This window comes from Podarcis melisellensis, assembly GCF_964234715.1.
Source record: "Podarcis melisellensis genome assembly, chromosome: 14".
Taxonomy (NCBI): Eukaryota; Metazoa; Chordata; class Lepidosauria; order Squamata; family Lacertidae; genus Podarcis; species Podarcis melisellensis.
The window spans coordinates 8,478,747-8,501,622 of NC_138546.1; the positions used below are offsets into that span (position 1 = coordinate 8,478,747).

At 48.2% G+C, this 22,876-nt stretch overlaps 1 protein-coding gene across 3 annotated transcripts; it reads left to right on the forward strand.

Moving 5' to 3' along the window:
• The first annotated feature begins 266 nt into the window (after nucleotides 1-266).
• On the forward strand, nucleotides 267-22,729 carry NDE1 (nudE neurodevelopment protein 1). 3 transcript variants are annotated; one of them, XM_081889326.1, is made up of 9 exons: nucleotides 267-431; nucleotides 8,147-8,257; nucleotides 9,693-9,846; nucleotides 13,759-13,907; nucleotides 14,169-14,305; nucleotides 16,041-16,217; nucleotides 17,564-17,655; nucleotides 18,908-19,035; nucleotides 21,708-21,962. In XM_081889326.1, exons 2-9 carry the CDS (start codon nucleotides 8,172-8,174, stop codon nucleotides 21,799-21,801), a joined length of 1,017 nt encoding a protein of 338 aa, XP_081745452.1. In that variant the 5' UTR covers nucleotides 267-431; nucleotides 8,147-8,171; the 3' UTR covers nucleotides 21,802-21,962. The 3 variants fall into 3 exon arrangements, with proteins under 3 accessions (XP_081745452.1, XP_081745451.1, XP_081745453.1); XM_081889325.1 differs by lacking the exon at nucleotides 267-431 and adding an exon at nucleotides 5,165-5,375; XM_081889327.1 differs by lacking the exons at nucleotides 267-431; nucleotides 21,708-21,962 and adding exons at nucleotides 5,172-5,375; nucleotides 21,969-22,729.
• Nucleotides 22,730-22,876: the final 147 nt, after the last annotated feature.

Genomic DNA, 22,876 nt, shown 5'->3' on the forward strand with positions numbered 1-22,876 from the left:
AAAGTAAGGCGTGAAAAGGACAGAATTCGGATTGTACCGCCCCGAGTCCTCCTGCTCTTTTCTTCAATGATCTGGGCCGTTTCCCAAGTCCCGCCCCCCCGACGTCATTCAAAACATTCCATTGAGAGGGAGGGAAGGAGGGAGGAATCAAAAGGGAAGAGAAGAGACACAAAACTTTCAACGTTCCAAGAGCCGCGTTCCACCGGCGCTGATTGGCGGAGCCCTGCGGAGCCGCGTGACCCGGCAGCCAATGGGAGTCCGCGCAGAGCCTGGTTGTAATGTTTCGGATCGGGCAAACGGGGCGAGCCGGTGCGAGGACTTTGCAGCCTGTTTTTTTTTTTGATCCGGAGCGGAACCGGAGCAGGAAGGCGGGCGGAGGCTGTTGCTGCTGGCGCGACTCTGCTTAAGTAGAAAAAAAGAGAAAATACAAGGTGAGCCAAGGGCTGGCTGGAGCTTTTGCCCGCAATCGCTTGGACAACCCCCCTCCGAAAGAGCAGGCGAAAAGGGAAGTTGAGAAGGGAACAGAAACCCCGCGGGGGGGGGGGTCCCTTAAAGATCGAGAGGAAGCCAGCAAATCTTGCCCCCCCCGCCGCCTTTCACTATGGATCCACTTTCTGAGCCACCCTTGTAGCCTCTGAGAGCTCCCAGTTGTTGTTTTTTTAGGGGGGGAGGACCTTTAAAGATAAAAGAAAGGAGCCTCGCTTTCACCCCCTTCCCTCCGCCTCCACCCCGGGGGGGGGTCTTTCCCCACTTCCATTTGCACGCCCCGCTGGACTGAATTACGTACTGGATTCTTAATTTTCTTGCATTTATATCTCACCATTCCGCCCCCCCTTCCAAGAAGCCCAAGGGTGGCGTACGTGATCCCTCCCCCCCCCATATCTATTCCCCACAACAGCCCTGCGAGGTAGGTGAGGCTGAGAGGCAGGTGCTCCCCCCCCCCCCAGGTCACAACTCACTGGGAGAGCTTCATGGCCCAGGAAGTTTGGGACCCTGAGGAGTCCCATTCTCTAACCCAGCCTTTCTCAACCTTGAATCCCCAGATGGGGTTTTGTGGGACTACAGTTTCCATCATGACCTAGTGAGAGGAGCCAGCAGTCAGGGATGATGGGAGTTGTAGTCCCAACAACATCTGGGGACTCCGGGTGGAGAAAGGCTGCTCTAACCACTACACCATACTGCTGTAGAGCAGCTTTCTCTGTGGTCATTTGCACTTGGAGAGGATTGGCGCACTGCCTCTCCCCATAAGTGTGTAGTTTTGCATGTGAACATGGTTTGGATGCAATTGACCTGCTGTATGTGAGATGAAAATGTTCATTTCTAATGATTTCCTTTACTCTTCTCCTTCTCCTAATAATAATAATAATAAATAATTTATCACTATCCCAGGAATAGCTTTGATTGGTGCATAAGTTAAAATAGGGGCTCTTACCTTCCACCAAAAAAAACCACCTCCCCAGTTATGTCTAGCAAAAAGTTCTGTACAACTGGAGAGTCTTTACTTTGGAGGCATCCATCCACAGATGTCAACAATATCCTCCCCAGAGCATCTTTTAATATTGCATGCTGGGCTTCCTCTGATGAACTGCAGAGTAGATTTTCAGCCTTGTCTGCCCTGTATGTTTAAAGCAGTATCATGCCATTTTAAGCAGGATTGTGGGAGCTGTAGTTTGTTATGGGTGCTGGAAGTTGAGAGACCCTTGTTCCCCTACAAGAGTTTCCTAGGAAAAGGAATGGACTGGGAGTTGTAGTTTTGGGAAGGGAACAGGGGTCTGCTAACAACCCTCGGCATCCATACCAAACTACAGTTCCCAAGATTATTATTAGGGGGAGACGGACAGCCACAAGTATTTAAAGTGGTGTGATACCACTTTGCATATATGGAGGCATTAAAGTAAAAGTGGGCCACATTTTGGGAGTGACGACAAGGGACCCCATAACCTCTTGGTGGGCTTCTGAACGAAAATTATTATAGGCTACCCTTTTAAGCACCTCACAGGGATTGAAGCTGGCAGATTTTCAAGAAAATGCAAACCTCCTCACAGTGCAAAACTGCCCCACACTGCTGGAGGCCTCTAAATATCACTTTTGGGGATAGCAGGTGAGAGAGATTCTGCGCTCTGCTTGCAGACTTCCGCTGCGAGAACAGAATGCTTGGCCTGATCCAGAATTCAGTTTCTTCTTATGTTCTTGTAAAATGCCATTGTAAAATTGCAAATTGGTTTCATAGAACTGTAGATTCGCTCTATGTGGGGCTACCTTTGAAGGTGACTCAGAAACTGCAATTAATCCAGAATGCGGCAGTTAGACTGGTGACTGGGGGCAGCCACCGAGACCATATAACACCAGTCCTGAAAGATCTTCATTGGCTCCCAGGACGTTTCCGAGCACAATTCAAAGAGTTGGTGCTGACCTTGAAAGCCCTAAACGGCCTCAGCCCAGTATACCTGAAGGAGCGTCTCCACCCCCATTGCTCTGCCCAGACACTGAGGTCCAGCTCCGAGGGCCTTCTGGCGGTTCCCTCATTGCGAGAAGTGAGGTTACAGGGAACCAGGCAGAGGGCCTTCTCGGTAGTGGCACCCGCCTTGTGGAACGCCCTCCCATCAGATGTCAAGGAAATAAACACCTACAGTGGTACCTTGGGTTAAGTACTTAATTCGTTCCGGAGGTCCGTTCTTAACCTGAAACGGTTCTTAACCTGAGGTACCACTTTCGCTAATGGGGCCTCCCATTGCCACGATTTCTGTTCTCATCCTAAAGCAAAGTTCTTAACCAAGGAACTATTTCTGGTTTAGCGGAGTCTGTAACCTGAAGCGTCTGTGACCTGAGGTACCACTGTATTTTACTTTTAAAAGACAACTGTGGGCGGCCTTGTTTAGGGAAGTTTTTAATGTCTGATGCTGTATTGTTTTTAATATTTGGTTGGAAGCCGTCCAGAGTGGCTGGGGAAACCCAGCCAGATAGGTGGAGTATAAATAATAAATTATTATTATTATTATTATTATTATTATTATTATTAAGAGTTGGACGGGACTCCTGGGGTCCTCTAGTCCAACCCGCTGCAATACAGGAATCTCCATTAAAGCATCCATGGCAGACAGCCATCCAGCCTCTGCTTAAAAACCTTCAAGAAAGGAGAGTTCACAACCTCCCGGGGGAGACCGTTCCGCTGTCAAACAGCTCTTGCTGCCAGAAAGTCCTTCCTGATGTTTAGTCAGAATCTTCTTTCTTGTAACTTGAAACTATTGGCTTGGGCCCTACTCTCCAGAGCAGGAGAAAACAAGCTTGCTCCATCTTCTTTATTTTTCTTAAATTTTATTTATTTCAAATTTTATAAGCAATGCAAATTGAAAGAAATCAAACAAATAATACCAAAATAAAGAAGGAAGAAAGAAAAGAAAAAGAAAGAAAATAAGAAGGCAAACAATATTATTTTTCTTATTGCTTTCTCCTTCTTCCACGTGACATCCTTTTAGATTTTAGAAGATGGCTATCAACTCTCCTCTTGTCCCAGCTAAACATACCCAACTCTCTCGACTGTTCCTCATATGGTTTGCTTTCCAGACCCTTGATCATCTTGGTCGCCGTCCTCTTAACACCTTCCAGTGAGCCAGTGTGGTGTAGTGGTTAAGAGTCGTAGACTCGTAATCTGGGGAACTGGGTTCGATTCCCTGCTCCTCCACATGCAGCTGCTGGGTGACCTTGGGCCAGTCACACTTCTCTGAAGTCTCTCAGCCCCACTCACCCCACAGAGTGTTTGTTGTGGGAGAGGAAGGGAAAGGAGAATGTTAGCCGCTTTGAGACTCCTTAAAGGGAGTGAAAGGCGGGATATCAAATCCAAACTCTTCTTCTCTTCTTCTTCTTCCAGCTTGTCAATATCTTCCTTAAAATAGAACTGGACATAGTATTCCAGGTTTGGCCTGGCTAAGGCAGAATAGAGCAATACTATTACTTCCCTTGATCTACATGCTATACTTCTATTGATGCATCGTAGAACAGTATTAGCTTTTTTGGGTGCTGCATCACACTGTTGGCTCATGTTGAGCTTGTGGTTTGCTAAAACACCTAGATCAGGCACCCCCAGCCTGCGGCCCTCCAGATGTTTTGGCCTACAACTCCCATGATCCCTAGCTCACAGGACCAGTGGTCAGAGATGATGGGAATTGTAGTCCAAAACATCTGGAGGGCCGAAGATTGGGAATGCCTGACCTAGATCCTGTTCACATGTACTACTTGCAGCTGGTTCTGCCTGCCTAACTGTGGAACCTCACATTTGTCCCTGTTGAAATGGATTTTGCTCGTTTGGGCCCAGTTTGAAATTCAGAGCAGAGGAGAATGGACTCTGGAGCAGCGAGGTCCCTTTTAAACCGGTAACGCTTCCTGAGCCAGAGTCCTTCACCTGCTGCAGCTGTATGCTGTTATTTTCATCTGCTTATCTTACAGGTCATCCTATTAAATTAAGAAAATTCTGAGCAATTTGCACACTAACAAGGACATGGGTAGGCAAACTGGATCCGGCCCAATCGCCTTCTAAATCCGGCCCGCAGATGGAATCAGCGTGTTTTTACATGAGTAGAATGTGTCCTTTTATTTAAAATGCATCTCTGGGTTATTTGTGGGGCATAGGAATTCGTTCATATTTTTTTCCAAAATATAGTCCGGCCCCCCACAAGTTCTGAGGGACAGTGGACCGGCCCCCTGCTGAAAAAGTTTGCTGACCCCTGAACTAGGAATATACAGGTAGAAACAAATAACAAACTTTTAAAAATGTTGGGGTGGGATTTGCTGTTCCGATGACGTCCGTCGCCAGTTTCCCCCAACTACGACTCGGACCAGACCCATGGAATTTAATGAGCCTAAGTTGATTATGTTCATTAGCTGCAATGGGTCTACAGTGAGTAGGGCTAGCATTGGCTCCAATCCTGAACATCCCTGCAACTGTTGCTGAAAAGCGCTCCGCAAATATTTAAAAGTAATTGTTTTGGAGAGGAAGTTGGTTTGGAGAAGTCCAGAATTGCTTAGTGGGATGTAGAAAGCAAGCTGACATTCCTCTTCTCCCTGCACCTTCTGACTTGCGGTCTCCACCCACCAAAACTTCCAGTTCCTCTGTGACTCAGGTTTTGTTTTGTAATGTTTATGACCAGCTGTTCTACTTAAAGGAAGGAAGCTCCTCCTGGCTGGCTGCCTCCTGGATCCGTCTGCGTCTGAGTCTTTTTACGTTGGTGTCAATAGCAGAAGTTACTTGGTGTTTGTTGTGAGTTGATTGCCATTTTTATTTGGAACATTTTGTCACATTTACACCATACAGAGGTAGTTTGTTTCTCAAACACCTTGGTACTCAAACAACTTGGAACCCAAACACTGCAAACCCAGAAGTAAGTGTTCCAGTTTGTGAACTTTTTTTGGAAGCCAAATGTGCTCCGTTTTGAGTGTTATGCTTCCAATTTGAGTGCCACACTTCCGTTTTGAGTGTTACACTGAGGTCTGTCTGTTTTTGCTATTTATTTTGCGTTTTTGTGGCTTTTTTGTTTGTTTATGTGACTGTGGGGAACCCAGTTCAGCTATTGATTGATTGATTGATTGATTGATTGATTGAGTGGCTGCAGTACATTGTTTATTGCTTTCATTTTTATGGTCTCGTTAGATAGTAAAATTCATGTTTTAGGGATTGTTTTGAAAAGTCTGGAATGGATTAATCCAGTTTGCATTACTTTCTATGGGAAAGTAATGTCAACTAAATTGCAAAGGGAGCTTGTAATTGGATTTGGGAGAGTCCATGCCTCTCCTCTGGCATGGACTCTCTCCTCCTCTGGAAGACTCTTGCCAGCACTGCTGGGTTGGCGTTGATTGAGTTGGGCCCTTCGCACGCTCTCCGTGGTCCTTCTGCGTGTCTGTGGCAGCCACATGTTCTCGCTTTCTATTTTTAACCTATGGTGTTTATTTTAAGTGTTGTTGGGGAAGAAAGTTTTATTTTTAGAAATATCCAAGACGTCCTTTAATCTTGCAAGGCGGCGACTTTGGGCAGGGAGGGGCATATTGTTACTCTCTTTGTTATTGTGGTATGTGTTCTGCTTTTTTATGCTGCGATCCTCAGGATATAAATTTAATAAATAAAATGACTATATGGATAAGGTTAAATGGCCAAAAGTGAATGAGAGAGAGAGAGAGAGTGCTTTTTGTTAGTTTCTTACTTAAGAAACGCACACAATGAATTAACAAAAATAACAAAATATTAACAACAGAAAAAACATACATGCATCCATAAATCCCTTCAGCCTTTCTCAACCTGTGGGTCCCCAGATGTTGTTGAACTACAACTCCCATCACCCCTAGCGAGCAAGGCCAGAGCTCAGGGATGATGGGAGTTGTAGTCCAACAACATCTGGGGGACCCACAGGTTGAGAACCATGGCAAGTTAAATGGCCAAAAATGAATTTAGTTTAGTGGCTTTTTTTCTCCACTCTGAAGATTATTCGGAAATAACATAGCTATACAGGGGTAGCTCAGTCGGTAGAGCATGTGACTATTAATCTCAGGATCCTGGGTTCAAGCCCCAAGTTGGGCAAAGATTCCTGCATTTCAGGGGTTCGAATGGATGACCCTCAGAGGTCCCTTTGAGCGCTACTCTTCTGTGATTTTATAGCAACAGAGGAAGCTGCTTTATATAGAGGCAGATCATTGGTCCATCAGATTGGTGTCAGACCGAAGTCTCTCCCAGCCCAACTTGACCACAAACTTGACATGAGCCAACAGTGTGACGCGGCAGCTAAAAAAGCCAATGCAATTCTGGGCTGCATCAATAGGAGTATAGCATCTAGATCAAGGGAAGTAATAATGCCTCTGTATTCTGCTCTGGTCAGACCTCACCTGGAGTACTGTGTCCAGTTCTGGACACCACAGTTCAAGAAGGACACTGACAAACTGGAACGTGTCCAGAGGAGGGCAACCAAAATGGTCAAAGGCCTGGAAACGATGCCTTATGAGGAACGGCTAAGGGAGCTGGGCATGTTTAGCCTGGAGAAGAGGAGGTTAAGGGGTGATATGATAGCCATGTTCAAATATATAAAAAGGATGTCACATAGAGGAGGGAGAAAGGTTGTTTTCTGCTGCTCCAGAGAAGCGGACATGGAGCAATGGATCCAAACTACAAGAAAGAAGATTCCACCTAAACATTAGGAAGAACTTCCTGACAGTAAGAGCTGTTCGACAGTGGAATTTGCTGCCCAGGAGTGTGGTGGAGTCTCCTTCTTTGGAGGTCTTTAAGCAGAGGCTTGACAACCATATGTCAGGAGTGCTCTGATGGTGTTTCCTGCTTGGCAGGGGGTTAGACTCAATGGCCCTTGTGGTCTCTTCCAACTCTATGATTCTGTGAACTTCGAGATGTCGGGGATTTGAACCTGGGGACTTTGGCATGCAAGGCAGATTCTCTGCCCCTGAGCTACGGATCTCCCTCAAGAAGCCTCATTCAGTTCTGTAGGTCTTGCTCCTTTTGGGATTGCTGCGTAAAGCTCTGCAATGATTATCTACATGCATAAATAAATATAATAATAATAATAATAATAATAATAATAATAATAATAATAATAATAATAATATAGTGGTATCTCGGATTACATACGCTTCAGGTTACATACGCTTCAGGTTACAGACTCCACTAACCCAGAAATATTACCTCGGGTTAAGAACTTTGCTTCAGGATGAGAAGAGAATTCGTGCTCCGGTGGCGTGGCGGCAGCGGGAGGCCCCATTAGCTAAAGTGGTGCTTCAGGTTAAGAACAGTTTCAGGTTAAGAACGGATCTCCGGAACGAATTAAGTACGTAACCAGAGTTACCACTGTAATAATAATTATTATTATAATTTTTTATTTATACCCCGCCCTTCCCGGTTCAAAAACCGGGCTCAGCAAATTTAACAACAAATTTAAAACATTTAATTGTAAAAGCAGCATAAAATACATTATAAAAACATGAATAAGAATAAAATTCAGAAATCAGTTCAGGGGAAATAAGCATTAGATAATCCCCAGCATCTTTCGTTTATGCCGGCAACTGGGCATTGCATGAAGATTCCGTCAGCTATAGAAAAGTCTTTGGGTAGGGGGCAAAATTCTCATTCCTGTCTTCTACCTTGCACCCCCCTTTGTAGGAAACGATGCTAGAGAGCCTCTACGATGAACGACGCTGAAAGGAAACAGTTTGGCTCAGTGGAAGAAGAAAGGAACCACTGGAAGGAGCTGGCTGTGAAATACAAGCAGTGGTAAAGCATTCAGATGTCCTTCTGTGATATGGGCACGGTGGTGGAATTTGCAAACCCGAAATGCTCACTTCTGTGCCATTGCTGAAATTGTAAGCCCCTCGGGGCAGGGACCAGTTTCCTTATTATCGCCTGATTCCCTGACCTCAGCAGCTTAGGCCCCAACTGCATTATACAATTATTATACCGCTTTAAGCGGTCATGGCTTCCAGCGTAGAATTTTGGGAACTGTAGTTTGCTGAGGGTGCAAAGAGTCGCTAGGAGAACACCTGTTTCTCCTCATAGTGCTACAGTTCCCAGAATGGTTAGCGACCAATCCCTCTTTTCCAGGCCAATGGCTGGAACCAAACTGAACTTGGCTTGCCTGTACATCAGGAACCCAGAGGGGAAGTGAACCCTTTAAATTTGAAATTAGCAAGTTCTCTGCCCACCCCCCAAGGTGGCTGTGGATGTGTGTTTTGAAAGCGGCATGAAGCGCTCTCCTCGAAATATCAGGAGCCAAGCGAGATTCACAGCGGTTATGGGTGGGGACCGCTGGAACTCGGAAAGTGTTTTGCAAAACGCAGCCAGGCTCCTCGATTTAGCCGGTCGCGGAATCCCGTCTTCTCTCGGCGCGGAATTTGGGTTGTGTGGCGAATCCCCCACCCCAGTGGAAATAAAGACACATGGCACAACTAAGGTTAATGGGCTAAATAAGGCCACAACTTTATTGGTTACAGGTGAAGAACAGTATTGGCTTAGGCATTGGTCCTAACCAACTATATCCGGCTTCAGCCTGTCTGCTAGAAGTCCGGGAAGGGTTAACCACCAGTAGGGGGAGTCCTGCTGATACACATCAACTAGGAACTCCCCTGGGGTCACTGATAGGGGGCGTGCCTTAGGCCCTCACCTCCATAGGCTTCGGACAGGGCCACTCCCCCCGGAATCCTTTATCGGACTACCCTTCAATATACGGGGCAGGTGATGGCGCTACCTCCCCTCTTTCCATCTACAAAACAATGCCTAATACCCAGAAATGCCAATACCCAGAAAGTTGTGACGATTTGCTACGAGGTAGGCAAAAACCAAGTGGCTGGTGCCAATTTGCCAAGTGGGAAAATTCCTACCGGGCCCCTCAACGGCGACCAACCAAGGTCCATAGCAAGGTCAAGGACTGAAAACCTTATAGGGCGGGAGGGTGGGAAAAACAGGAACAGCTGGCAGGCGGGAAAGAGGGATATCCCCGGCCGTGCCTGCATTTAAAACATGTAGGCCACGCCCCCAGAACCAGCCGATTGGCTGGCTAGGGGGTGACGCGGCCAGGGATTCCCCCAATCGCACAGGGTCTGGGCCTTGACGCCCGCAATCCCACCTCCTCTGCAGGGCGGAAGTGGCTTTGCGGAATTTGTAGCGGCGAGGAGGGCGCTGACTGTGAGCCTGGCTTTGTCGCCCCCTCCAGCGCTGAGAACGCCCAGGAGGAGCTTCGCGAGTTTCAGGAAGGGAGCCGCGAGTATGAGGCCGAACTCGAGGCGCAGCTGCAGCAGGTGGAGTCGCGGAACAAAGACCTCCTCTCGGAAAACAGCAGGCTGAGGATGGAGATCGAGTTGGTCAAGGTGAGGCGTCGGAGCCTCCAGGCTCAGCAGTAGTATACCACTGCGTACCGGTTTTCTGGGGGGGCAGAAACCATGAGGGTGTGGGTGTGGATTCCTGCCTTTCTGCAGACGTCTGGGTGGCGTCCGGTTTCATTCTATAGTGGGGAGCATGATGCTGATCTAGCCAGACCTTCAGTCTTGAGTTGTGTTAGCTCAGTTGGTTAGACGAGCATGATGCTGATAGTGCCAAGGTTGCAGGTTCGAGTCTACCTTGGATCAGATCTGTTCTTCCAGGTGTCATAAGAAAGCTGCAGAGATAGCGCAGGATAGTGCGCACCCCAGAAATTATCTCTTTCAGCTTCTTCAGGGTTGTATATTCCCCCCCAAAAAAAGTTATTGATTTTCTCTTATAATACACAAACATAAACACAGAAAAGTACATTACATTTAACACAACATAAAAACTTAACAACAATAAAAACACAAAAGAAAGAAGTTTTTCTTCTTCTTATAACCTGGTATATTTACATTGCTAGAAGACTTCCTCAACACCTCATAACACATATTTAGCAGTTCCTAGTTTCATACAGTGGTGCCTCGCAAGACGAAATTAATTCGCTGCCACCCGCCAGCATTTTAAGATCGCCCCGGAACAGCGGAGGAATTCTCAGCTGTCCCGGGGCGATTTAAAAGCCCCCGGGAAGGCAGGCAGGGGGACAAAGACTTTTGCCCCCCCGCCCGCCTTGGGAAGAGGTCCCCACCGCCAGCATTTAAAAAAAGGTCCCCGAGATTTCCCTATGGGCTTTCGTCTTGCGATGCGTCGCAAAAACCGAAAAACCCTTTCGTCTTGCGGGTTTTTCGTCTTGCGAGGCATTCGTCTTGCGGGGCACCACTGTATTTAAAACATCAAACGTCTTATCCTTACTACTGATTCTAATCCATAATGGTCATTATTATTAATCTTTTTCTATCCCTCAGCGTAATCTGTTACTTCTAGGAGTTTCTTAATTTATCTTATATTACAATATCTCACTAAATAGTCTTTAAATTTCTTCCAATCTTCTTGTGTTTCTTCTTCTTTCTGGTCCCGGATTCTTCCAGTCAGGTCAGCCACCTCTGAAAAATCCATCGTCTTCATCTGCTATTCTTTTGTCGGTATTTCTTGCAGTTTCCAATTTTTGGCTAATAAAAGTCTTGCTGGTGTAGTGGCATAAAAAAACAGTCTTAACATCCCTCTTGGGCAGAAGGTACAGGGTTATAAAGAGTAGGATTAGCCTCCTGAGAAACAGTTTCACTGCAAATGCGATTTTGGTTTTAAACGCAGTGTAAGGAGTCTCTATGGGAGTATATTGTATTTAATTATGGGGTATCAGAGTTTTTAGGGGGCTAACCAGGCTGGGATAGGTGGGATAGCAGGCTTGTTGGTTTTTGAATGTCTGATGTAGATTTTTCCAATTTCGTTGTTCTGTATGGGACAATGGCAATAAAGATGATCATATCGTATTGATCCCTACACAGGGCAGCTGCATATTCCTGCATTGCCGGGAGTGATGGTCCTCAGGGTCCCTTTCAACTCTAGAATTCCATGAGTCTATTATCCTGCAAAGGGACGTGGGTGGCGCTGTGGGTTAAACCACAGAGCCTAGGGCTTGCCGATCAGAAGGCCGGTGGTTCGAATCCCCGCGACGGGGTGAGCTCCTGTTGTTCGGTCCCTGCTCCTGCCAACCTAGCAGTTCAAAAGCACGTCAAAGTGCAAGTAGATAAATAGGTACCACTCTGGTGGGAAGGTAAATGGCGTTTCCGTGCGCTGCTCTGGTTCTCCAGAAGCGGCTTAGTCATGCTGGCCACATGACCCGGAAGCTGTACGCCGGCTCCCTCGGCCAATAAAGTGAGATGAGTGTCGCAACCCCAGAGTCGGTCACGACTGGACCTAATGGTCAGGAGTCCCTTTACCTTTAGTGCATGCAGATATTTTTTAGGGGGGCTGAGCTCTGTGTGGGGTTCAGAGTGTGAGTTTGGTCTAGCCAGGTCCCTGACCCTCTTGCTTTGGGGCCGACCTGCTATAAAAAGAGGCAGACATTACAGTGTAGGGGTTAGAGTGTTGGACTAGGACCCAGGAGAGACCAGGGTTCAAATTCTCTCTTAGCCTCAGGCCAGTTGCTGCCTCTCAGCCTGACCTACCACGCAGGGTTGCTCATTGTGTAAATCCTGCACACCCTCTTGAATTCCTCAGAGAAAAACAGTGGGGCAGGAATGCAAGAAATAAATGAAAGCCCAGGGTGGGGTGGGGCTGAATGGATGTGGTTTATTCCTGCCTTGCCCCAAGGCCTTTTGGCAGAAATGCTTTTCCGCGGGAGGCAAATCTCTCCTGACAATTGGCTCATTCATCCATCCGAGCCAAAGAACAGCATCATCGCCCAGGAAGGGAAAGGACAGAGGGGCTATTGATGCTCCGACCAGCTGGTGGCCTGTTCCAGCTGGGTGGTGGCAGAGCAGGCCAGGTGCCGGGTGCGAATCCCGTGTTCAAGGGTCGGCCTTCTTCAGCAACGGGCTCTGAGGACGTGAGCCAGAATCTGGGTAGCCACCCGAGAGCTTGCCAGGCCACCCAAGTGTGTGTGTTTCTCAGGACTGACCGCAGAGTTTGCAGCAAGAGGAGTCTGGGCCAAAGGAGCATTTTTCCTGCAGAAATCCCCATGTCATCACGTAGGGACTCGCTATTGGGCAGGGCCAAATCAGCCCTCCAAAAACTGCATCAGTGGGGCCCAAAACAGAGAGCCTTCCCCGCTTTATTTTTTTCTGTGTTTCTGTGAGGCTGAGGGTTTGGGGCTTTTTGACTTAGAAGAGACTGTAAATTCCTTTTTGGCGATAAAATTAATTTGCCTGTTGCTCATTACCTTCCATTTCTTACCTGTATTGCAAAAGGTGTTGCATTTGGCTCAATCTAAAAAGCACGATGGGTTGAAAATGCTGTCAACATTAAGATAACTTAAATAGTGTAAATAAGTTTTGATGGATGTAATAATGGAACACCAAATAGTTCAGTTTTGCAAAATACAGTGATACCTTGGTTTATGAACTTAATCCGCTCTGGAGGTCCGTTCTTAAACCGAAACCGTTCTTAAAGCGAGGCGTGCTTTCCCTAATGAGGCCTCCCGCCGCCAGTGCGCTTCCACCGTTCAGATTCCGTTCTTAGACCGAGGTAAAGTTCGCAAACCAAGACACTACTTCGGGTTTTGCGGAGTTCGTAAACCGAATCGTTCGTAAACAGGACTGTTCTTTAACCGAGGTACCACTGTATGCAGGGATTTATGGAATGCAAAATAAGAAGGGAAGTCATTGATGTATAAAGGAGTACAGTGGTACCTCTGGTTGCGAACGGGATCCATTCCGGAGGCCCGTTCGCAACATGAGAAGCCTGCAACCTGAAGCACCATATCTGCCCAGGTGCGCGGCGTGATTTGGTGCTTGTGCACATGCGCGATGCGCGATCTAATGCTTCTGCGCATGTGCGAGTGGCAAAACCCGGAAGTAACCCTTTCCGGTACTTCCAGGTCGCCGCGGTACTCAACCTGAAAAAACGTAACATGAAGCAAACGTGACATGAGGTATGACTGTACTTTCAACTGTAAAACAGAAAATACAATAGAAAACTGCCTGCCTGCCTGTCTATCTGTCTGTTTGTCTGCCTATCTGTCTATCTATCTATGAAAGTCCCTCTGCATTTTCCCGCAGAGGACTGTCTGGGATCTAGCAAGGGCCGCGCTGGAGGCCAGGTTCCTGCAGTGCTCTTACATTTGCTAAAGCTAAGCAGGGTCTGGCGTGGTTTCCGATTGGAAGGGGGACCCGCGCGTTGAGATTCCTGCATCGCGGGGGTTGGGTTAGATGACCCTCGGACCCCTCCCAACTGTGCCAACTCTGTGATTCTGCAATTAGGAGAAGATCACGACCCAGCACTCCGAAGGCTACCAGCAGATCTCCACCCTGGAGGAAGAGCTTGCCCAGACAAGGGCTGTCAAAGACCAGCTACAGAAATACATTCGAGAGCTGGAGCAAGCCAACGACGATCTGGAAAGAGCCAAGAGGTACTGACCCAAAGGGGGTTGCTCCCTTGTGGTGGGTGGCGAAGCCCAGCCCCCCAGGGTTTGGACAGGACCTTTCTTAGCCAGGGGGCCGCATTCCCTTGTCGGGGACTTTCTGGGGGCCGGGTTTGAGGTGGTTCAAAGTGAAAGCTGGCAGCTTGCCAGATTGGAATTTGAACCCAAGTCTACTCAGCCCTGACCTCGGTTCCTTTATTAGGTTGCTGAGTTTGCCCATTCTAGCGCCGTCTTTCTCCTTTTCTGCAGAGCCACAATAATGTCTCTGGAAGACTTTGAGCAGCGCATGAACCAGGCCATTGAACGCAACGCCTTCCTGGAGAGTGAGCTGGACGAGAAGGAAAACCTCTTGGAATCGGTGCAGAGGCTGAAAGATGAAGCCAGAGGTTAGGAAAGGGCTGGGTGGTCGTTCGCCTCCTCTTCTTTTTTCTTTTCTTTTTAAATGAAATTTATTTGGTTTTTCAGATTGAAGTTTTGCAATCCCATATCCAGCATACAACATAAAAACTAGATTCCAAGGAATTTCCTTAAGTTCCCTCCTCTGCTTTGTGGGTCCTAACTGTTAATCATTTCATCCTGCATCTTTTATAATACAGTGGTACCTCGGGTTACAGACACTTCAGGTTACAGACTCTGCTAACCCAGAAATAGTGCTTCAGGTTAAGAACTTTGCTTCAGAATGAGAACAGAAATCGGGCTCCGGCGGTGCGGCAGCAGCAGGAGGCCCCATTAGCTAAAGTGGTGCTTCAGGTTAAGAACAGTTTCAGGTTAAGAACGGACCTCTGGAACAAATTAAGTACTTAACCCGAGGTACCACTGTAATCCAGATCTTTTCTCTCTGCATTGTACCCAAGATTCACCCTTAAGCCACAAGTGATATTCCAACCCCACTAACAATTTTAGTGGTTTACAATGGTCTTTAGGATAAGTTAGAAGTTTCCCCCAACCCTCTCCTTGGCTTAAGGCAAAAAAATTCATCGCAAACCGCTTTCTCTCAAGTCACACCATTGGTCTGTCCAGCTCAGGCTTGCCTGCACTGACTCGGGTTCCAGGCCGGGAGTCTCTTCCCAGCGCTGCTGGGAGTTAAACCCACTGCCTGCAAAGGAGACTCCCAGCCTGCGCTTCCATTTTTATCCCACCTTTTCGTGCTGCCAAGGAGCTCAAGGGGGCGGCCGTGGTTCTCCCCTCCCCTCCCCATCCCTGTTTTATCATCGCAACAACCCTGTGAGGGAGGTTAGGCTGAGAGACACTGGCGACCCAAGGTCACACGGCGACCTGCGCTGCCGAGTGGGGATTCGAACCCAGGTCCTAGTCCGACACTCGAACCCTTTGCTGGCTCTCTTTTGCGCTTGGGAGGAAAGAGGCTCCTAGGGAACCCCTTTCCACCTTAGAGGGATGGATCCCTCAAAACGAACTGCCGTAGTTCTTCATTTCCCCCCATCATAGAATCATAGAGTTGGAAGAGACCACAAGGGCCATCGAGTCCAACCCCCTGCCAAGCAGGAAACACCATCAGAGCACTCCTGACATATGGTTGTCAAGCCTCTGCTTAAAGACCTCCAAAGAAGGAGACTCCACCACTCTCCTTGGCAGCAAATTCCACTGTCAAACAGCTCTTACTGTCAGGAAGTTCTTTCTAATGTTTAGGTGGAATCTTCTTTCTTGTAGTTTGGGTCCATTGCTCCGTGTCCGCTTCTCTGGAGCAGCAGAAAACAAGCTTTCTCCCTCCTCTATGTGACATCCTTTTATATATTTGAACATGGCTATCATATCACCCCTTAACCTCCTCTTCTCCAGGCTAAACATGCCCAGCTCCCTTAGCCGTTCCTCATAAGGCATCGTTTCCAGGCCTTTGACCATTTTGGTTGCCCTCCTCTGGACACGTTCCAGTTTGTCAGTGTCCTTTTTGAACTGTGGTGCCCAGAACTGGACACAGTACGCCAGGTGAGATCTGACCAGAGCAGAGGTCTGACCCTTACAAGAGAGAAAAGGGAAGATGGGTGCAACCATCAGATTTGTGATTTAGGGATGTCTCCCTTTTTTAACCTAACTGTGCCAAACGAATGGGAAGAGAACAGTGGCTATCGCTGTCCGTCATACCCTTCTCCTCTTCCCTTCCAGATTTACGCCAAGAGCTGGCCGTGCAGCAGAAGGAGAAACCGCGGGCCTCCGTAGAAGATTCGCTGGAAGTAGATCGGATGGACACAGCAGTCCAGGCCACTCCCTCTGTGCCTTCCACCCCTGTGGGCCATCGGGGGCTCAGCACTGGAATGAGCACCCCAGGAACACCCAGAAGAGGTATGTCTTATTTTTATTATTTAATTTATATACCCAGTTTTAAGACGTAACTCCCTTTTCAGCCATCTAATATCAGGCCCGGGTTGTGCAACAGCTCCCCCTTGTGGGCACTTAAAGCAGCGGCTGCACCGTGCGTTTCACTATACTTTAATGCGGCCCAATTCACTCTACAGTCGTACCTTGGAAGTCGAACGGAATCCATTCCGGAAGTCCGTTTGAATTCCAAAACGTTCGGAAACCAAAGCTTGGCTTCCGATTGGCTGCAGGAAGCTCCTGCAGCCAACCAGAAGCCGCGCAGGACATTCGGGAAATCGTTCAGAAACCAGAGCGCTCGCTTCTGGGTTTTGATCGTTCAGGAGCCAATTTGTTTGGGAGCCAAAGGAGTTTGAGATCCAAGGTATGACTGTAATAAGGCTGGGAATTAGGCCAGCGTGTGTAAAGTGAAGAAGCACTGCAGGTTGGGGAGTGGAAAGGAAGTAAGAATTTACCTGGATCCGTTCCTTCAACTCCTTCTAAGCCAGGGGATGTTGTGGCCCTCCAGATTCTGTTGGGGGTCCAATGGTGCTTTCACATCTTCTGAAAAGAGGATTCTTGGTGTGTTAGCTGTCAGCAAGAGGAGAATGGCTTCTGAGCCTTCTTACACTTGAAAACCTATACCTGTACACCCTCCTATACCTATACACCCTTGTGCAAATTAATTGAAACAAGCAATGTATTTTATTGTACAAAACTCACATATATGTACATTAGTAACAGATATGACCTCCGCTGCTTTTAAGCAACATTTGAACACAGTTTGGCATGGAGTCTACTAGTTTTGAACAGTCACTGTTGATTTTTGGATCCCTGTGCCGCACTTGAATCAGCGCCTGAATGAGCTTCTCCATAGTCATACAGTCTGCAGCACAGAGGCGACTTTTGTATACAGCCCACAAATTCTCAATGGGAAATCCATCCGTCCAGGGAAATCCCTGGCCAATCAAGTACCTGTATCTGCTGCTCTGTCATGAATTTCTTCACCACTTTTGATGTGTGACAGGGCTAGGTCCTGCTGCAATATCCCAGTATCGTCAGGAGACCTCTTTTCCAGCTCTGGAATAACTCTCGTAGAACCTCAATATATTGTGGCGAGCGCACAATATGGCTGCCGGCTTCCGACACCATAATGATCAACTGACTTTCCATGTTTGTTTTGAGTACAGGATTGCTATGTTTCAGTTAATTTTCACAAGGGTGTAGCGTCGAGGGCTAGTCACTTGCTGAATCAGCTTACATTCCAAGGGTGCAGAATTTCTGCCTGGCTCTTTTTGTACTATTTGTGTGAATGGCGATATCCTTTCCTAAAGGTCTTGAGGACAGCTACAGCGCAACTCCGCTTACACCAGCTGCCCGAATATCCGTGCTAAACATTGTGGGAGATCTGCTCCGGAAAGTTGGGGTGAGTACTTGGGGCCTGATTGGCCTGGCCCCGTTTGGAATACAGGGCCAGTTGAAAGCTGTAGGATGAAGGACATTTTAAGAAATCAATTTGGCCCTTCCAAGATCACTGTGTAATTATTTTTGACAATTATACCCCACCTTTTATGCCCTCCAGGGAGCTCAAGGTAGCACATTTCTTGCCTCTATAGCCCTGGTCAGCAACTAGATTTGAATCAATAATAATAATAATAATAATAATAATAATAATTTATTATTTATACCCCACCCATCTGGCTGGGTTTCGCCAGCCATTCTGGGCAGCTCCCAACAGAATATTAAAATAACCTAAACTTTAAAAGCTTCCCTGAACAGGGATCCCTTCAGATGTCTGGTAGTTGTTTTTCTCTTTGACATCTGGTAGGAGGGCGTTCCACAGGGCGGGCGCCACTACCGAGAAGGCCCTCTGCCTGGTTCCCTGTAACTTGGCTTCTCGCAGCGAGGGAACCGCAGAAGGCCCTTGGAGCTGGACCTCAGTGTCTGGGCAGAACGATGGGGGTGGAAACACTCCTTCAGGTATACTGGACCGAGGCTGTTTAGAGCTTTAAAGGTCAGAACCAACACTTTGAATTGTGCTCGGAATCGTACTGGGAGCCAATGTAGGTCTTTCAAGAAAGGTGTTATATGGTCTCGGCGGCCACTCCCAGTCACCAGTCTAGCTGCCGCATTCTGGATTAGTTGTAGTTTCCGAGTCACCTTCAAAGGTAGCCCCACGTAGAGTGCATTGCAGTAGTCCAAGCGGGAGATAACCAGAGCATGCACCACTCTGGCGAGACAGTCCACAGGCAGATAGGGTCTCAGCCTACGTACCAGATGGAGCTGGTACACAGCTGCCCTGGACGCAGATTTGACCTGCACCTCCATGGACAGCTGTGAGTCCAAAATGACTCCCAGGCTGCGCACCTGGTCCTTCAGGGGCACAGTTACCCCATTCAGGACCAGGGAATCCTCCACACCTGCCCGCCTCCTGTCCCCCCAAAACAGTACTTCTGTCTTGTCAGGATTCAACCTCAATCTGTTAGCCGCCATCCATCCTCCAACCACCTCCAGGCACTCACACAGGACCTTCACCGCCCTCACTGGTTCTGATTTGAAAGAGAGGTAAAGCTGGGTATCATCCGCATACTGATGAACACCCAGCCCAAACCTCTCTGCTTCCCCCTCTCTCTTTCCTTGGGCTTCCAAACTGAAACTAACTTTGCCTTTGCTTCTAGGCCCTGGAATCCAAGCTGGCTTCATGTCAGAACTTGGTGTACGACCGGGCTCCGTACCGAAGCCCCGCGCCCCCCCAGGTCCACATGGTACATGATAGGCGGCTGAGCGGCCCCTACGGACCCCCGGGGTGAGTGTTTGCTTTCACGTCTTCGGAGAGAGATGGTCAAGGTGATTTGTCCGGTTGTGGCATCGAGGTTACAGGGAAACGGCCGAGAGCTCGATGAGCTGGGAGGGGAAGACCTTGAGAGGTTCAAGACAGGCAGAAGCAAGTCCTCTGTGCGGCATGACATTTAGCTGTGGAACTCCCTGCCACAGGAGGCCGCAAGGAACGTCAACCTAGATGGCCTGAGAAGAGGATTAGGCAGATTAATGGTGGGAAGGCTGTCAGTTACTACTGGGCACAGAGACTATGCTGTACCTCTGTTGCTGGAGGCAGAAGTGCTCCTGAATATCAGTTGCTAGAAGCCACAGGAACAGGAGAGAGCTCCTGCGTTCAAATCCTGCTTGCCTAGGCTAGATGGGTGGGATCCAACAGGCTCTTTTTAAGTTCCTAGGGTTTAGCAGAGCATCTGTTGTGTTCACAAGTGGAGGCTGGCACCCATTAGGGACCAGTAAGGCAGCAGACAGGGACGCCCTGGTCTCCCAGTTCTCCCAGTACACGGCAACCACACTGGTTCTCACGCAGGGGGGAGAGAAAAGGGAAGGCTGTGTTTTCAGCCAGTCTGCACATAGCCTATCGAAAGCCCTTTTAAATGTGTTGCGGGAGGGGGAATTAATTGGTTTGCTTTTATTTTTATTCTGTATTGTGTCTTTTGCATACTGTCATTTTATGTTGTGAACTGCCCTGAGATTTACAGACATAGGGTATAGTATACAAAATTTAATAATAATAATAATAATAATAAAAGTAATAGTAATAATAATCAGCTGCAGAAGTGCTGAATATGGTAGCTGCTGAGATAAATCTGAACCTTGGAGGTGTGTTTGCAGTGGCAGCTTATTCCTAGAATTACCTCTACACAGGGGGTTGGGTCATCTGGTGTTTGAGCTTTAGCCAGCAATAGTTTAGTATTTTAACTTGCTTTTGGATGAGCTGCGGTTTACAGCTGTGGCCCCCTCGGCTCAGGTGGGGAGGGGAAAATACCATGCGGAGGATTCTCGAACTGGTTGCCTCTCCTTCTCTGCAGCTGGAATTTGGAAGTGTTAAACCAAAAAGCTTTAAACTTGCTTGCTTGCCTTTGCATAATTTTCACTCTTCCCGGTGCAAGCCTTGGGCCTGGATCTGTCCAGCAGAGGGTATCCATCCAGGTGATACAGGCTGAGAGTTGCTTATTTTGCTCATTTGCTCATTACGTCAGCGGAAGAGAAGGCAGCGTTATGTAACTGGGCTGGGCCCGTTTTTAAATGTTACATAACCTAAATTGCCCAAGCTTCCTCTCCAGTTTGGCTGAAATCTCCAACACATCTACTTGCCTGAATACTTGGTGGCGCTGTGGGTTAAACCACAGAGCCTAGGACCTGCCAATCAGAAGGTCGGCGGTTCGAATCCCCGCGACGGGGTGAGCTCCCGTTGCTCTGTCCCTGCTCCTGCCCACCTAGCAGTTCGAAAGCACGTCAAAGTGCAAGTAGATAAATAGGTACCGCTCTGGCAGGAAGGTAAACGGCGTTTCTGTGCGCTGCTCTGGTTCTCCAGAAGCGGCTTAGTCATGCCAGCCACATGACCTGGAAGCTGTACGTCGGCTCCCTCGGCCAATAAAGCGAGATGAGCGCCACAACCCCAGAGTCGGCCACGACTGGACCTAATGGCCAGGGGTCCCTTTACCTTTACCTAGGCAAGGGGTTTGGATGGCACCTGTGGGTGCAACGACACCTTTGAGGTCTTCTGCTGGTACACCTAACACATTTGGGGCCCCTGCCCCTTTGGCCATGGGGTGGCAAGCTTGTGAGAACCCCTTTTCCCCCTTGGAAAGGACATAGTGCTGAAGGAGGGAGTTTGAAGAGAGACACTCTTTCCCACTTCCTTTTTCAGCTCTATGCCCTTGTCGAAGTTCAGTTTGCTTCTCCCAGATTCAACTTTCCCCCATATTCCTTGGGGAAGCCGAGTGCGTTTTTTCTCTTTCTGATTCTAGGGGAAAGGAGAGAGGAAAGTGATCCGAGACAGCCCACAGCGCTCACTCAAAAATCCAAATGTGCCCATAGACCTAAAAGGGTTGGTGGTGACCCCTGACCTGGCCAATTCCAACATTTAACATTGGGCATTTAATATTAGCTAATTGGAGCCTCCATGTTGGGGTGCCGTCTACCTGCAAAAGAGCACACCTGTTGGCACACACAGCAAAGGTGGGGGCTCTTTCCTTCAGGTTCTGCCTGGTGGTGGTTGGAAATGCTAGAATAGATGGGACCTCCGATGAAGCTGAGCCTTTCCCAGGCTCTGTCCCCCTCCAAATATTTGGTGGACGACACTTCCCATCATCGCTGACCACTGGCCATGCGGGCTGCCGTTTCTGGGAGATAGAAGTCCAAAATATCTGGAGGTCCACAGGTTGGGAAGAGTTGCTGGGCTGCTTTAGTATTGTGTGTGTGTGTGAAGCAAGGCTAAAACCCATTCCTGCTTGATCAGTCACTATTGCCATCAAAACAATGAGGACTACCAGCTTGGCTGTTGAAACCTGATATTTCCTCCTACCCTTCACAAATTCTGGTGCTTCCTTTCTGTGTTCTTCCCGGCTGTCATAACCCCTCTTGCATTTGTATACTTAATGCCTTTTCCTTCCCTCCACCCCACCCCTGTTTCAACAGGATGGTTAAGAGGCTGGATTTAGGGACGCGGCCATCAAATCTAGCAAGGCCATTGGGCCTTCCTCCGCAAGGAGTAGTTCAGATGCTTCTCTGAGGAACCGCCAGCCCAGAGTGCCCTCCTCCTGTGGGGTGGAAACTTTGGTTTCTTTTCCTGCCTTTAATGGGAATACTAACCCTCGCTTTTGGCCACTCACTTGAGATAGGAGACTTGCAGAAATGCAGTTGTACCCAGAGACCATTAACTGCATCTTGTTCCACCAGACTGGGGCTCATCCCCACCCCACAAGCCTGGCGGTTTCTGTGATGCAGTAGATCCACACACAGAAGACTTGCTTGGAAGATCCATCACAAAGACCTGCGTTGAGGCCCCGGCTGGGATGAATGACACCAGGAACTGTAAGGCCCAGAACGTTGGATGGAGCCACGTCCCATTGCACCGATGGAAAGATGAACTGAACTCCTTCAAGCTAGCACATAATGCTGTGTCTTCTGCTAGAAGATGATGGATGGTACCCGTGTCGCATCAGAGCCAATCTTCCAGTGGAACGCAGCGTTGCTGGGCCATAAATCTTAATAACAAATCCAGCTGGTGAAGGAAACTGGCTGCTTAGGAGAAGATTTCTGAAGGGGGCAAGATGTTTCCCTACCTTTTTGTCTGCCCATACTTGGTCCTGAAGTAATGTGAGGCTGTGCTTAGCTGGGAGAGCCCCACCAGGAACCATTTCCCTTGACTAGAGGATTTTAAGCTTGGTTTGACAGCCGAGCCATCTCAGCTCGTCAAACGCCTTTTGTTAAGTGCTTTCTGCAATTGGAGCAAAGTCACACCACCTCTTACTGTGCCAGTGGTGGTTGGGGACGGTGGTATTTTTAAAAAACACACCCGCACACAGCCCTTAAAGCCAGCTGCACGTTTGGAAGAGGAAATAAGAGGTCCTGCATTTTTAGGGGGGGAAACGTGCTTAAGAATTTGAAATCTCATCCATTGATGTTGCATCGTTGTTTATAAAGTTTTGGAATTCAAAGTCTCGATTGTGTTTGTAAAGAAGCAGTGTTTGCATTGCATGGAATCTGGGAGGGACCGACATGGTTGGGTTAAAATTTCCCATTAGTCTTTGGTCCACTAACTGAACTCGTCGACAGATGTACAACCCACATCTTTTCAGGAGCCT

Coding starts and splice junctions, on each gene's coding strand:
- NDE1 (XM_081889326.1), top strand. CDS start 8,172: ATGAACGACGCTGAAAGGAAACAGTTTGGCTCAGTGGAAGAAGAAAGG. Junction 8,258..9,692: donor GCTGTGAAATACAAGCAGTG/GTAAAGCATTCA, acceptor CGCCCCCTCCAG/CGCTGAGAACGCCCAGGAGG. Junction 19,036..21,707: donor GGCCCCTACGGACCCCCGGG/GTGAGTGTTTGC, acceptor CTGTTTCAACAG/GATGGTTAAGAGGCTGGATT.